We start from the raw sequence: 17,214 nt of genomic DNA, 5'->3' as shown, positions 1-17,214 counted from the left end.
TGGATGGATGAATGGATGGAAGGACAGATGGATGGATTGATGGATGAAAGGATGGATGGAAGGACGGATGGATGGATGGAAGGATGGATGAATGGAAGGATAGATGGATGGATGGATGGATGGAAGGATAGATGGATGGATGGATGGATGGAAGGATGGATGGATGTATTTCACCAACTTTTCACAAAAGCGAGTCACGCAGAATGCCGGGACAATTTGTCGTCATCAAGGATCAGTTGGCTCATGGAGGCGATCAAAGGCGATCAGCCTCTGTTGCCACGGAGACGCTCCCTGCTCAGTGATGTGGCTCTACCTGAGAGGGTAGTTAGCATCGACATGAGCTAACACGCTGGCCATGCTAACTCGTGGCGTTGGCGAAGGTCTGCGCTCTACCGAGTGTAGTTCTAGTTTATTTATGTATTATTATTATTATTATTATTATTATTATTATGTACTATGATGATATACGTGTCTGCTTTATTGTCCATGTGCGAGTAAGTCGTCACCTGTTTCTCAAAATGTACTTTGAACTGAGTAACCTCAAGTTTAAAGACCCGCTTTTTTTTTTTTTTAACCGCTTCACACTTTGTGTTCGTGTCTATTGTTTATTGTGTAGTAAGTAAACATTGTGACTAGATAACCATCGTTAACCTTAAAATACCACTCACACAATCTGTGCATGTTAAAAGTCAAGAAGGAACCTTGTCAAAACCAGAGAAAAGCAGTTTTATTGTATAAATCAAGAAGGAAAACTTTCATCTCCACAACCTGAGGCCCAAAATACACCTGTCACTTTAATAAACTGTTTAGAGGCAGTTTTAATCAGCATTTCATTTCCTTTTGTGTTGACGTAAAACCATTAATGCAATAAGTTGAAGTCGTTTCAGGCTCAAACGTGCTCAGGATTGATCTTGTATCACCAAAAACAAAGATGTATTAACTTCTGGAGGTTTGCTCATACTGGGTTTTGGTCACCCGGTTGGAACGCTGAGTGGAAACTGATATTTGTACTTGACCAAGAGGTCAAGAAACGACCGTTTCAGCCATAGAAGCTGCAAACGCTGACGCGCATCTCTGAATATTTCCGTCGCATCTCTTATTATGGGGCGTTTGTTTGAAACCCGGGGAGCAGCAGGGCAGCCTTCGCTCTTCCTTCGCTCTCATCCGGCATCGATTTAGTCTCAGCTGTCCGCTCAGCACATCACAGCAGGGGGGCTTCTGGAGCCATAAGCAGAATTTGATCCCCTCCCGTGACACCCAAACCCCACCCGGCCCCGCTGCCCAAGTCCGTAAAACTGAGGCACCTTGATATAAATCTTCAGACCGAAACAGATATTTTCTATTGATTTCAATGCTGCAAGTCATGTAATTTGAAGTGTCTGGGTGTTTTAAGTAAATATCCTTAACTCTTCATTTAGACCCAGTTTTCAAGTGAAAATGCAACATTTTCGGGGAGAAATTCAGAAATCAGTGTCTTGCTTAAGGTTGATACGGAAATCAAACCACCAACCTTGTGCTTGAAAAGAGCCTATTCTACCAGCTAAACCATTACATTAATATTGTGTGTTTTTCTTTTTTATATTGCAGTTCTATGTGTGGTATTTGTACATGGTGATATTTGTGTTGTGTTTTTAGAAAAAAACATATTGGTTCTAGATCTATAGCTAACATTTTAAAACAAATTGTGGTTCTATGTGTGATAACATTGCATTAATAATGCGTTTATGAAAATATTGCAGTTCTGTGTTTAATTTGGTTTAATATCACATTAAAAAAACATTGCAGTTCTATGTGTTATAACATTAACACACTTTAAGTTGCATGATATTTGCTTTGTGTTTTGGGGGAAAATATTGCAGTTCTATGTGTTTAATTTGGTATAATATCACATCTAAAAAAACATTACAGGTCTATGTGTTTAATTTGCTATAATACCACATTTTTAAAAAATCATTGCAGTTCTATGTGTTATAACATTAACACACTTTAAGTTGCATGCTATTTGCTTTGTGTTTTGGGGGAAATATTGTAGTTCTGTATCGAATAATATCACAGTTTAATTTTGTGTAATTTCATGTTTGAACAAAAAATATTGCAGATATTGCAGATTAATTTAATAATTTTTAGTAAATGTTAAACAAAAAGTAGTTCTATGTGCGATAACCTCCCGTTAATTTTGCATTAATGTCGCGTTTTTGAAAAATATCGCGGTTATACGCGTCGAAACATCGCGGGGTTTTTCCTCACCGTTCGGATGAGCTCAGCGGTGTGTGTGTGTGTGTTTGTGTGTCCGTGAACGCACCACGCCTGTCTGCTCTGGTTACAGTATGGCGGCTCGGACTTGCGGAGGAGGACAACTTCTTCCAGATTCCTCCCAGAAAACTGCAGCAAGGCGGCGGCTGTGAGTGTCGACCCTCCACGGCGAACAGGAGCCGGACTCCCGGCACCTCGTTTTCTTTTTTTGTTCTTTTTTTTTTCTCCTCTCCCTCCCGCGGGGTTTATAATCTGCGCGCCGGTGCGATGCGCGAGCCGGACCCGCGGTCCCACAAACTCCCCTGATATTTTTTTCCGCGTCTGTCACCGAGTTAGCCGGTTAGCTCCCGGTTAGCTCACCCCCCCCCGCTTAGTGCTAATGACGGCCGCCTGCTGAGAGACGCGCGAGCACACCCGCTTTTAATCGCCCCGGGAGACCGGGATGGCATGCGGCGTCCATTCGGTAAGCGAACTGGTTGAGAAGGGCGAGGGGAACACGTTCGAAGACCCGCGGGAGAACTTTATCGGCACTCGTTAGCCTAGCCTAGCCTAGCCTAGCCTAGCCTAGCCGCGTTGGCCGGCAGCCAGCGCTCCGCCAATTAGCATTTCTAGTTGCACCAGACGAGCCGATAATCCCCCCGCTTCACCCGGCGGAGTGTTTGGAAGCGCCTCCGCGGTCTGATTCGGCGCCAAGAGCGGGCAGTGGGCCGTTTTTTTTATTGGCCGGCGTTCACGCGGTGGTCGTCCGGCGGCGGCGGGCGTCGCTAGCGGGTCCCGGAGGCGCTGCGCTCCCCCGGAGGGAGTGGTTGGTGGAGCGGCAAGGTACCCTCGCCGGCCGAGCCGCCCCGCGTCGGGGGCAACAAGGTCACTTCGACTATCATTCGACCGTCGTCCGTGACGCCTGACGCGGACCACTGGACGCGAGCGGAGGGGTGGCACGCCGGGGTGTGGACCTGCGAGGACCGCCGCTCCGGTCGCCTCGGAACCTCCGATCCTTCTCTGGTTTCTCTACCTGGATTCACCAAGTCAGTCGGTGTGAGTCGCTGCTGCTGCTGCCGCCCCCCCCCCCCCCACTGGCCTGCCACGGTGCCGGGACACTTTGATGGACGTGTGTGGCTGTTGGCCAGCCTGTCAGCTGTACTCATGCCTGTCTGGACGCGAGGCTCCCTGGTCCGCCTGCTGTCACACATGGGCCTCGTTATGTAGCTTCGCTGGACAGTCAGCCAAGGGAATGTCTGGTCTTTTCTATACCTGTTGGTTTGTTTTTTTTTGTTTACGTTTTTCCCAAAGCCGAGAGAGCGTCGCATGCAAGTCGGACAGCGGTACTTGCCGGGCCGTGTACGGTGGACAATGTCTACTAGTTAGTGCCTAGAGTATTGGGAGGACCTGTTCATTCTCGGCCTGCCGGCAGAGGCCCACTTGTATTGTAGATTATTCACTGGGGGGGGGGATCGTGACGGAAACCTGCCACTCTGGATCAAGAAAGCGTGTCCCTCGTGTCTGGTTGGAGTAACACCCTCAAGCCCAAATCAATGCCTTCAGCGCTGGCCGTGTTCGCCTGCCGACCAAACTCGCACCCATTCCAGGAGCGGCATGTGTACCTGGATGAGCCAGTCAAGATCGGCAGGTCCGTGGCCCGGTGCCGCCCGGCGCAGAACAATGCCACCTTTGACTGCAAGGTGCTGTCCAGGAACCATGCCCTGGTGTGGTTCGACCACAAGACCGGCAAGGTAAGGACTTTTCTCGCTGTCGCCCGTGTGTCTCCGCCGGCGTTTAACCGGCCAAACTGTTTTTATTCTTAAACGCTGAAATGACCGTGCGTCTTCTACCCGCAAAGCCGCGATGGGGAGGTGCCTAAACCTGTTACACCAAATTCTCCGGCAGCCAAGCCTTACTGGGAGCTTTTTTTTTTAACTCTGCTTTGTCTCATGGCCCCTTGATCTGCCTTTGTCAGGTGACATAAAAGGACACACACCTTGAAAAGCTCTCTACTGAGTTTAACCTGCTGACAAATGAATCCTTGGGTTTTATTTGAAACGGATAATCTCATTGAGATCCAAGTTCTCATTTCCAAGACGGACCGGTTAAAACACGACACGCAGAATTAGATTACATAAGACAGAATAAGATAAAAGTACAGGGACGTGTATAGGAAATTGTGGCGGTTTGATGTTTTCAGTCTTAAAAACAAAAGTTGATGAACAATTGACCTTTTTTTAAAAAAAAAATTGTCATTTACACCTCTTCTGTTTGACCTGTTTGGTTGTTGTGGAAGGATAGAACCTGGATGGAGGTATGGAGAGACTGATGGATGGATGGACGTATAAATGACTAGATGCATAAATGGGTGAAGAAACTGAATTTGGGATGTATGAGAAGGTGGATAATGGTTTTGATGGATGAACGAGCCGACGGTTGGATAAATGGCCTCCAGACTGGTTGGATGAAGGACTGGACACACTTTTACTCGGTTGGATTTCTGGAATTAATATAATATTACTGTTTCATTCTAACTGGCACACGTCGGTCAGCGTACTGTCATTATAAGAAGTTCACTACAGGAAAGATCCTCCACGGGAATGTGGAAACACTTGATGACGATACAAGATATACAAACAGTAGATTATTTGCTGAAATGCTAAATTTAAAGATGATTCTTTGATTTAAAAAGGTACTTTTTCAGACAGTCGCAGGGCTTCACTGTGAAGACGGATGAGTACAGCACATAACGAGAGGCTAGCGTTGTTCCAAGACTTTTAATTAACACTGTCGATAAATCGGAGGACAAACATAATCCCAGTTGAGCCCTAATCCCATCGAGGCCACAGAGAATGAAATGATCCTTGTTGTGAACTCCGGTGTCCGTCTCCTGTTTGTAGACGCTTTTACTGGAACGTTCCGTGTGGTTGGGCTACGTCGGTCACGTCGTTCCTCCATCCTTCCTCAAGCTCTTTAAACTCTGAACCGTCAGAATACAACAAACACTCAACCTTTGCTCCCGTTTACTGTTAAATCCACAAACCCTGGAAGTTGAGTGAGTCATGATAAAACAGGGCCGACAGGACGAATCTCATTAAAAGGCAAAGTCAGACATCGTTAATAATTCATACCGTCTTGCCTCGTCAAGTATTCGGCCTCTGATGTCATAAGTAATGTTTATTTTTGACAACATTAAGGAAACACGTTTTCTTACACGAACGCCATTATTAATACACGACGGTCAACTTAGCTTCACGTCGTCGGTAGTTTTTGAGCGTCGCAGTGTCGACGGCTGCCCGACCTCCGTCGGGGGCTGATTTGGAGTTCGGTGTCTTGCTCAAGGGCACTTCGACACATGGATGAGGTGACACGTCCTCTTACCAAACCACAGGTGGAGGTCACATGATCACTTTACTGGAGCGACGAGCCACTTTATTAACCTCCAACCTCTCGATATGAACGTCTGACGTCTGAGGCTCCAGTTTGCCGTCGTGACCCAGAGCTCAACTTTATTGAACTTAAATACTTCAGAACATTCAGGCCCCGTTTAAAACGACACTGTTTCAAGTGACACTTCATTGAAGGATTTTTTCTCTCTGAGCAGTTTTCCGTTTCCACGGCACCGTTTTGGAAATGATGTCTGTTTTCATGAAAACGGCAGAAATGCTGAAACTCATGTTGGGCTACTTGTGAGTGTTTTGTTTTTTCCTCATGAAACCACACGTGTGCAGAGAACAACATCTAATAGAACAACATGCTGTAAACATGAACAATGCCAAGTACTCAGATATTTGTATGGATATAAGAGCAAGTTGTATTATTATTATGGTGACTGTCAAGTATAAAACTGCGTTTTCACTTCAAAAAATCAACGGGATCTTGAAATGATGGACGGCGCTACGTTTTCACACCATTTTTATGTTTTTGATTTGTCGACATGACTGGTTGAATATTTTCCCTGAAACATCCTCAATATATGCTCACATTTGTTTACTTTCACACGTGTACATCTAAAGCAATAAATAAATACAGCAATGTTCACCCAAAACAGAATTATTCATTTACCGTATTTTCCGTACTATAAGGCACCGGATTATAAGGCGCACCTCCATCCATTGACATAATTTACAACTTTGTTCATATATAAGGCGCACCGCAGTATAAGGCACATGCAATAGACCAGTGGTCAGTAACCTTTATAGCTCAAAGTCATTAGGTTACATTTTCCACTGATTCTAACACCCAGAGAGGTGCACGCACTTTATTTTGATAGTCCTACCTGCAGTCTATGCCAGGAGGAGACTACACACAAAACCTTCTTCACTGCTGGTTGACAACTTACAACTACCGGTAATAAACTAAACTACATGAACTAAGCAACAAAAACACAACACAACACAATTATTACCGACACCACAAACCAAATATAACCCCCAATAATTGCATTTAAAACACCACAAACAGCTGCAATGAATTATGGGAGTTTCTATCGGCTGCACTGAGGAGCTCAGGATGAATTTGTCGCGACAAATTCATGTTTTGTGTTGTTGGAGGTTATTGTGGGTTGTTGTTGGGCTTGGTGTTGTGTTGATTGTGTTTATGTGTTTTTGTTCCCCAGTTTAGGGAGTCATTATTTCATCTAGTTTATTTTGGTTTGTTAGAATGTTGGTGTGCAACCATGAGTGATGAAGGTGTTGTGTGGAGTGTCGTCCCCTCTGAAGATCCGGATGAGAAGTTAGAGTTGTCAAAATAAAAGCTTCTGGTTGTTCAGCTGTCAAATAGCAGTCTGGAGTAGAGCAATTCTTCCATATATAAGGCGCACTGGCAGCTTTTGAGAAAATTTGAGGTATTTAGGTGCCTTATAGTCCGGAAAATACGGTAATCATGATACTGTGGGTAAAATACACCAAAAAGATTGAATCACAACGAAATGATAAAATGAAGCATTGGGTTAAAAACTCTAACATTGAAATTTAGAACATTTCAGGTAAAACTCAAGCTAAATAACTGGGTTTTGATGAATTCTATGTCGATTATACCGGCAGTACTAGTTTACTGGCTTACAAAGTATTTCTCCTCGTGAGTGAATCAACAGGAAAAGTGTTTCTTTCAGAAATTCTTTTCTGTCGACGATCAGAGTCGATTCCCTGCAGAGAAGATGAACTTCTTCCTCATTGCCGCTCCAAGGAGAGGATCCAGGATTTACACTTGATCCTTGTTCTGCAGAAGCAGCCTGTTTATTTCTCTCCCTCTTTGTTGAATCCGCGGGTCGGAGATCTGAAGCAGGTGGATCAGGTCGTGTGCACGGTGGCGTCTCGTCGCGGCGTTTTCCCGGTTCCTCTGTAGAACCGGTCCGACGGGCCGAGACGACCTCGGGGTTCCACAGCGGAACGCTGGGCTGGGGAAGAGTGTGGAAGAGTGTGCACGTGTGTGAGCGTGCAAAGCTTGAGCTATTTATACCCACACTGGAACGTCATCCTTTCCTCTCTTCAGGGATGCACACACACACACACACACACACACACACACACACACACACTGAAGATTGTCAGGTGTGTGTTGCCTTTAAAGGGATTAATTATTTAGGTTGGTGGTTTTTCACCACAGGTTGTTCCACTGCTTTGTTTTCGCTGGTTTATTCTCAATATCATGAACTCACTCTTACTAATTGATAATCTGATTTCTTACCATTATTCAACTCTGATTCATATTTTTGCATGTTTTTTTTTTAGTACTATTGTCTATAGTTTAATTGTGAACATTTACTCATTTATTGCTATTCCTGTTCATTTTCTTTAGTAGAGCTGCTGCCAGTTTGAACTTTCTGCTCATGAAGATTCCAGTTTGAACTGATTAAATGATTAAATGTGGACGACCTTCCTCACACGTCGTCATAAAGTAAATTTTCCCCTTAATCTGGTTTCTGTTAAACTTCCTTATAATTTCCATTTATTGTGTTTTGTTCTGTTCTAAATACCATCACAAGTCGCCCAGAAATACTGTATCTATCTCACTATGCATATCAAAAGATTTTACTGTCACTTTCTCCGTTATTGTCTTGAGTTTCGTTTGTTCCAGTTCTTCTCAAGCGTCAAAAACAAAATACAAACTTAACTCGCTGGACGAAGAGGAACGTCAAAGCTGAAGGAAACGTCGAACCTCGTCGATGCAATTATTTAAAAAGAGACGGCGTTCAATTGTGGTTACAATTTATATTTCAGGGTACTATTTGTACGTGTGGAGGGTGTATACAAACTGACAGTGTGGATTTACACCCACAGGACAGACAGTCCTCACTGATCCAGGTTCTTTTACACCAGGGGCGTCAAACTGGTTCCAGTTGAGGATCCACATCAACCTGATCTGACCTCTGACCTCTGGAGGCCGACAAGCCAAACATCACATATTAAACTGCAGATCTGGACAAATGTCAAAGTCTTTCTTCTTTTGATTCTTTTGTAACTGCAAGAATTCACCAGTCTATTCTGAAATATACATATTAACGTTAATCAGATATTATATTTGCAAAAAAACCCTCAGTCACCTTATCTGGTATCGTATTTTTATTCCGGATTAAAACAATTTGTCATCATCTGGAAATTGTTTTGAGTTTACGTGTCTAAAGTATCACTTCACATGAGTTGGACTCGTTGTTTTATTGTGAAAGGCGTTGCGTCATGTGACCTCCACAGATGCATTAATGTCGGGGGTCAAATTCTGACCAAGGGCGGTTTTGAATGTCATTTTTGCCGATCTGGTGTTTTTAGATCAGAATCTGTCAGTTTTCATTTTTATACTTTAAAAAAAAAAAAAATCCCACGTTTGACACCCCTGGTTTAAACCCTGCAAGGACTTCAAAACAAAGCTTTCATTGTGTTTTCGGTGTGCGTTTACGCGACAAAGCTGCTCGGAGCCACTGCAAACTCAACTTTTTGGAAACTGCGCCCAAGGTGGAACTTTTTGAAAACGCTGGGTCTTGGTCTCGGTATAGAGACACCTGCCTGAATAGCCGGACCATAACGAGACGTACCGTGACGCCCAGTCCACATTTTACTGCAGTTGTACTTTGACAGTCGCCGTAACAACAAACCAACTTGGTCATTTTATTTTGACAGTCACACATGTCGGTACTCGTTAGCCTAGCCTAGCCTAGCCGAGACAGTCGGTGTTCTCCCAGTGTTGCTGTTCAGAGCTCGTCGTTCTCGTTCTCCGCTGTATCAGAATGTGGATTAATTACTGAAACAAACAGCACCCACTAGTGGCCCAACATGAAAACTGCATCTTCTTGAATGCGTCTGCCTTTGCCGTCATTTTCACAACACTGCCGTGTAAATCTTGTTGAAACGGGAAACACAAAAAAAAAAAAAGGATTTGTTTTCTTTTGAAAAGCCGTGGTGTGAATGGAGCCCTGCAGTTCCACCGCCTGCCACGTGACGTGACGGCGTGACGGCCTCACCTGAAGCCGCCCGGTCGCAGATAAGTTTTAATAAGCGGCCCGTGTTTACCGTCTGCCGCTCAGCAGTTTGCGGCTGCGGCCATGTTGTGGAGGCAGGAAGTGTCCGGCGTGGACAGAAATGACCTCCCGGGATTGATGAACCAATCTCTCGCCTCGCCGGTCAAGCGGATTGCTTTATTTCATTTGATCGTGGCTCAGCTGAACGCGTGACTCTGGAAGAGCAGGAGCTTGTAAAGTCTCGGGGCCAGAAAGGAAAACGCCACCAGAGCTGCAGGAAGACTTCCTGTACAGGATCGCACCGCATTCGTGGAAGCTTCTCGCTCTGGGTTTTTCAATATAAGATGAACTGATGACACATTTAAATCCCTGAGGAATAAAACTAAATAAATAATGAAATATTATAAATGGCAACCTCATGGTTTAGTTTTGTCTGAATTCATTGCCGTCATCCTGGAAGGATCCTGCAGTTTGTGGTTGGTGGGTCGGGGGAGGGGGGGAGAGGGGGGGGGGGGGGTGAGAAACACAAATAATCAACTGTCTATTTAAGTGAGGGACATCATGGAAGGTCAGATCAGACCCAGCTGCTCCTCCCTCTCTTTACTCCCCGAGGTCCTGAGACCTCCGTTTGGAAACTGCTTCAGTGGGTTGTAAGGCAGTCGGCCAATCAGAGAGCCCGACGGGTACAGAGGCGACCTGTTGACCTCTGAGGGTCCAGAGTCCAGTGGAGGGGTCACAGCCGCTTGTTTATGGTTTCTACTGCTTCCTTTTTGACTCTGAGTCTCTCAGTGGACGTGTTGAGTTCAGTGTCACCAGGTTGTGTGAGACGATGGAGAGACTATGGTGAGACTATGGTGGCCTATGGTGAGACTATGGTGGACGATGGTGAGACTATGGTGGACTATGGTGAGACTATGGTGGGACTATGGTGAGACGATGGAGAGACTATGGTGGCCTATGGTGAGACTATGGTAGACGATGGTGAGACTATGGTGAGACTATGGTTAGACGATGGTGGACTATGGTTGGACTATGGTGGGACGGCTCGTATGAAACGGTAGTTGGTACAGTGGTTCCTACGGCGGGGGCCGAGGCCTTCCTTTGAGGGCCCCCACGGTTCCCAGCAGTTCCACACGCCTGCTCTGCTCTGGAGTTTCACTTTAAATTTGAACTGGAATGTGAAACGTGCCCCCTGCTGTCAGCAGAGACGTCCCAGCAGTCGGTGGCTGTGGAGTGTGGAGGAGCAGGTAGCGTCACGTTAACCTCGGAGGCTCGTGGAGGAGACGAGTGTATCAGGGCTGCGTCCCCCAGTGTCCAGACTGGACCTGGACACGTGACCAGGTCTCACCCGGCTTATCCTCCTGGAGGACGTCCTTACGACCCGCCACGGCTTTAAGTGGGAACTCTGGGGGGGGGGGGGCATTCACACGTCAGCCCAGCTTTATTTTGGTAGCGTGGTGTGTGTGCGCTCTGCTGCAGTGGTCCTGCAGCACCGCAGCTGCGACACCATGCAGCTGCTGAATTTATAGACTCCTGCTGTCCAGCGTGTCTCCTGGTGTTCGTCCTGCAATGCATTCAGACCGAGACGCGTCACGTCTGGCGAGGGGGGGGCGGAGGTTCTCCACCTGCTTTTTATTGTGCAATAAAATTAACGCGCAACAACCCGATGGAATTTTAACTGTTAGTTCCGTAGTAGTAGTCGGTTATTGGCCCGTTGGTGACGGAGACGTGCCGTCAGACCTTCTCCGTCTGTTTCTATCAGTGTCTTGGTTTGGAAATATAAACATGGTCCATGCAAACTATGGATTCGGTGCCGCGCCGGCTTGACTTTGTGTGTTTTCTTCCGCTACTTGTTCGCCGCTGTAGCGTGTAGCTTGTAGCTTGTAGCAGGTAGCTTGTAGCTTGAAGCTTGTAGCAGGTAGCTTGTAGCAGGTAGCTTGTAGCAGGTAGCATGTAGCTTGTAGCTTGAAGCTTGTAGCAGGTAGCTTGAAGCGTGTAGCTCGAAGCTTGTAGCGTGTAGCTTGGAGTTTGAAGCTTATAGCGTGTAGCTAGTAGCAGGTAGCTTGGAGCTTGAAACTTGTAGCGTGTAGCTTGTAGCAGGTAGCTTGAAGCTTGTGGCTTGTAGCAGGTAGCTTGTAGCATGTAGCTTATAGCAGGTAGCTTGTAGCAGGTAGCTTGTTGCTTGGAGCTTGAAGCTTGAAGCTTGGACCTTGAAGCTTGTAGCTTGTAGCGTGTAGCTTGTAGCAGGTGTCGGAGGAGCGAACGGCGTGGCGTTCGAATGCAGCGTCTGTGTTTGTGGCGTCATGACAAGCGTGGAGCCGGTGGAGCTCCGGCGCTGACAGCAGAGCAGAGCCGCTGCCTGGTGTCGGTGTCCAGCGGCACGGTAATGGTCCCTGCAGGAATACCGACACGGCACAGGAACGTCGCTCACCGGCTCTCCAGCACTGCTTCTGGCCCAGCCTGGGTGTGTGTGTGTGCGTGTGTTTGTGTGTGTGCGTGTGTAGGAATATGACCCTGTTGGCTCAACCCGGCCTGTGTTCAGTGAAAGACGTCCAGATACTGCGGCGGGACGTCTCATGTTGAAATCGGACGAGGACACATTTCCCACTTTACGTTTTTTTTTTTTGAGTTTTAACAGTTTTGAGCTAATCTGGAAAACGTCGTTTTTTGTCCTTGTGACGGTGAGATAAGACGTGTATACGGCTCTCTGTGATTAAAGCTGCTTCCAGGGTTCACAGCAAATAAATCCAGATTAAACGAAGCAAAGAACTTACATTTGTCTGGAGAGGAAGTCACGTTGGCTCATGAAATTATTTTAACAGCGAGATCAGCAGGTATTCATCCATACGGCTGATTATTCAGTCGACATAAGTCCTGTGTATTGTTTAGAGAGGTTCAGGATCCAGCACAGTTCTCAGGCTGAACTGCAGACGGATCATGCCTGAAACTTTTTCGGCCCCATTTACACAACAATGTTTTCACCATCATCGTTTTCAGAGCGTTGCTGTGGAAATGCGAGACTTTTTAGAAACGAAAATGTGTTTTTCCTTTTTCTTTTTGTGTGTCCGGGTTAAAAGAAGTTCATGGTCTCATGCAGTGGCCCTTTTGTGAAATTAATTTGCTTTACTTGGATTTCCATTTGGCTAAATGAGTGAATTATGTCATATATCCACCCGCTCCTCTCACCGGCACTAAAGTACACAGGTTGAAAAGAAAACATGCACACCTTTCTGGAAGCATGAAACCCTGGTAGCATTAAGCTGTGCAGAAAGTGTCTCCCTCCACGGTGGCAGTGGATGAGGAAACGCCTTCGACCACAACATTTAGATGTTTACCTGCACTGAACCACAGGAAGGCCAATTAGATCCTAATTAATAATTAACCCAGGGACGCTGTGATGGAGCCTGATGATGCCTCTCGTCACCTCCGTGGTCCAACGAGACCAGTGTCCACTGAACCCGTCTGACTTCAGGACATTAATGGACATTTTCATTCTTTCAGCGTTGTTTCCTGATGGATTCCAACTGAGAAACGAGTCGCCAACAAAGTCCTTATTAACATACCTCATGTTTGGTTTTTATAGCGTGTAACATATTTGATTTATGTCATGGACTCAGTCTGAGTTTTTTAATGGGATACTGGAACATGTCATTAGATTTACTGTCTCCATCTTTACACCCAAACCTACTGAAACAAGTTGCATGACTTGTTCAGACGTGACGCAAGACGTCAAAACGACCCATTTAGTTCTCGTGTGTGGAGGTTCACTGTGTGTTTGTACGTTTCAGCATCTTATTCCACAAAAGCTGTTTTTATAACCGTCCTGTTGTGTTGAAGCTGAAAATGTTGAGGATGAGCTGCAGCCGACAGGTGAACAGGTGACGCCACTCATTGTGACTCTTCAGCTTTACAACACTTCCTCACACAGGAAGCGCGGCGGTGTCGACACCGTCACTCTGCATCCACACCGTCGCTCTGCATCCACACCGTCACTCTGCATCCACACCGTCGCTCTGCATCCACACCGTCGCTCTGCATCCACACCGTCACTCTGCATCCACACCGTCACTCTGTATCCACACCGTCACTCTGTATCCACACCGTCGCTCTGCATCCACACCGTCGCTCTGCATCCACACCGTCACTCTGCATCCACACCGTCACTCTGCATCCACACCGTCACTCTGCATCCACACCGTCACTCTGCATCCACACCGTCACTCTGCATCCACACCGTCACTCTGCATCCACACCGTCACTCTGCATCCACACCGTCACTCTGCATCCACACCGTCACTCTGCATCCACACCGTCACTCTGCATCCACACCGTCACTCTGTCACTCTGCATCCACACCGTCACTCTGCATCCACACCGTCACTCTGCATCCACACCGTCACTCTGTATCCACACCGTCACTCTGTATCCACACCGTCACTCTGTATCCACACCGTCACTCTGCCACTCTGCATCCACACCGTCACTCTGTATCAACACCGTCACTCTGTATCAACACCGTCACCCTGCATCCACACCGTCACCCTGCATCAACACCGTCACTCTGCATCCACACCGTCGCTCTGTCACTCTGCATCCACACCGTCACTCTGTCACTCTGCATCCACACCGTCACTCTGCATCCACACCGTCACTCTGCATCAACACCGTCACTCTGCATCCACACCGTCACTCTGTATCAACACCGTCACTCTGCATCCACACCGTCACTCTGTATCAACACCGTCACTCTGTATCAACACCGTCACTCTGCATCCACACCGTCACTCTGTATCAACACCGTCACTCTGTATCAACACCGTCACTCTGCATCCACACCGTCACTCTGTCACTCTGCATCCACACCGTCACTCTGTATCAACACCGTCACTCTGCATCCACACCGTCACTCTGTCACTCTGTATCCACACCGTCACTCTGTATCCACACCGTCGCTCTGCATCCACACCGTCGCTCTGCATCCACACCGTCGCTCTGCATCCACACCGTCGCTCTGCATCCACACCGTCACTCTGCATCCACACCGTCGCTCTGTCACTCTGCATCCACACCGTCACTCTGTCACTCTGCATCCACACCGTCACTCTGTCACTCTGCATCCACACCGTCACTCTGCATCAACACCGTCACTCTGCATCCACACCGTCACTCTGTATCAACACCGTCACTCTGCATCCACACCGTCACTCTGTATCAACACCGTCACTCTGTATCAACACCGTCACTCTGCATCCACACCGTCACTCTGTATCAACACCGTCACTCTGTATCAACACCGTCACTCTGCATCCACACCGTCACTCTGTCACTCTGCATCCACACCGTCACTCTGTATCAACACCGTCACTCTGTATCAACACCGTCACTCTGCATCCACACCGTCACTCTGTCACTCTGCATCCACACCGTCACTCTGTATCAACACCGTCACTCTGTATCAACACCGTCACTCTGCATCCACACCGTCACTCTGTCACTCTGCATCCACACCGTCACTCTGTATCAACACCGTCACTCTGCATCCACACCGTCACTCTGTCACTCTGCATCCACACCGTCACTCTGTATCAACACCGTCACTCTGTATCAACACCGTCACTCTGTATCAACACCGTCACTCTGCATCCACACCGTCACCCTGAATCCACACCGTCGCTCTGCAGCAATCCTACAAATAGAATATTAAAAAAAAAAAAAGGTTTTCATCTTCCATTTAGTTTTTTGGCATAATTTATTCTCCAAAAATAAAATAAAAACAAATCATGTCGGTACACTATATACTATATATCCCCCTGATCCCCTGACTGCTTGTCGCTGCAGCGCCGCTTGAAGTTTTCTGGCCAGTGGGAAACTCTGTATTCCTGAAAACTGTTGATTAAAACTCCCTTGTTGACTGAAAGACTTGTGACGCTCTAATGCTTCAATCCAAGACTCATGTGAAGCTGCTGGACGTCTCCAGACACCCGCCAGGGGTTTACACGATCTGCATCACGGTTGGGGGAAAACACCCAGAGGGAACTCCATGAAAGAAGCGACGAGGAGCAGAACATATTTGGAATAAAAAAAAAAAATAAAAAAAAACAACTGAGAGAAAATCCTCAAGCTTCGTCTCCGTGTGGACGGGGTGGCGTAAATGTTTCTTCTGCACATGCTCAGTAGAGACGATCGGAATCCTCCCTGTTGTCGTGACTCCCAGTCCATATTCTCCTGGACCCGGTACTTTTATTTTGACAGTTACCAGAATAACAATCCAGCTTGGTCGTCTGGATAGGAGAAGGAAAACTGCAGCGTTTCTACAGTTTCAGCGTTTTGAAAACATTGCAGCGTAAACGGGAGACATTCCTTGACTCCATTGCACGACCCCCGGACCGGACCGGACCGGACCGGACCGGACTGGACTGGACTGGACCGGGCCCCCCGTGAGGCGGCCACCGGGGGCTCCGTTCAGTTGTACTTTACCTCCGTGTGAGTCCCAGGGCTGCTTTGCAGAGCAGAACCCGTTTATCAGGCCCGAGTCAGAAGATGTGTCCTGACTGGCCCGGGACGCCCGGGACTCCCGGGACCTGGAAGCTGTTCGGTCCTGCTCTGCACAACTATTCAGCCTCGTTCCTCGTGAAGGAAACTCCTCTGATCGCCGTGGGTCTGAATCCCACCTCAACTTCCTTGTAGTTCATTCGTTTTCACACTTTGGGGGCAGTTTTTGTTTATTCATTTCATCATTTTCTTGGTTAATCGAATTTTTCACTCATTCATATGTTTAAAAATAAGCAGAAAGTGAGATCCTCTTGAAACGTTTGACGTTACATGGAGGTTATGAAACTGCTGAACACGTTGTCTCACCTGTACATTGTGCAATAAATTCCTCTGGGCTTCCCCACATGCATGTATTTAACCATTCATGTATGTCATGTTGTATGTTTGCTCGGCCCTGATAACGCCGGCAGGTTCGGGTTTGACTTTCACAACAGTTTGCTGTTACTTTACTGATTGTGTGAAGAACCACGTTGTTTGTAAAGACGCAGCGTCACACGACTTGTGGTTCGACTTCTTGAGACTATTGAGCTGTCAGGTGACTTTCTCTTTAGTAACGTGTGTGTGTGTGTGTGTGTGTGTGTGTGTGTGTGTGTGTGTGTGTGTGTGTGTGTGTGTGTGTGTGTGTGTGTGTGTGTGTGCTGTGTGTGTGTGTGTGTGTGTGTGTGTGTGTGTGTGTGTGTGTGTGTGTGTGTGTGTGGGTGTGGGGGGGGGGGGGGGGGTCATGTGCCGACCTGCTGACTGGTTACGTGTCTGCCGTTTCCCAGCTGAAGGTTTTCAGAGGTCTTTTGGTGGCTGATGGGAAATTAAAATCCAAACAATAACACAGTAGAGAGAGAGAGAGAGAGAGAGAGAGAGAGAGAGAGAAGAGATAGAGAGAGAGAGAGAGAGAGAGATGAGAGAGAGAGACAGAGAGAGAGAGAGAGAGAGAGAGAGAGAGAGAGAGAGTAGAGATAGCAGAGAGAGAGATAGATCAGAGA

General features: G+C 47.1%; 1 protein-coding gene across 1 annotated transcript in view; it reads left to right on the top strand.

The window, feature by feature from the left end:
- Positions 1-2,335: 2,335 nt before the first annotated feature.
- The window catches only part of slmapa (sarcolemma associated protein a), a gene marked incomplete at its 3' end in the record, with an annotated part of 49,445 nt that continues 34,566 nt past the window's right edge, over positions 2,336-17,214 (top strand). Inside the window, 1 exon segment of the mRNA XM_080495324.1 lies at positions 2,336-3,983. Within this exon segment, the coding sequence (XP_080351450.1) occupies positions 3,786-3,983 (198 nt within the window). The 5' untranslated portion in view covers positions 2,336-3,785.

Source organism: Blennius ocellaris (assembly GCF_963422515.1).
Source record: "Blennius ocellaris genome assembly, chromosome: 4".
NCBI lineage: Eukaryota > Metazoa > Chordata > Actinopteri > Blenniiformes > Blenniidae > Blennius > Blennius ocellaris.
The sequence above is the reverse complement of the archived record's forward strand: the minus strand, read 5'-3'. Positions and strand labels throughout refer to the sequence as shown.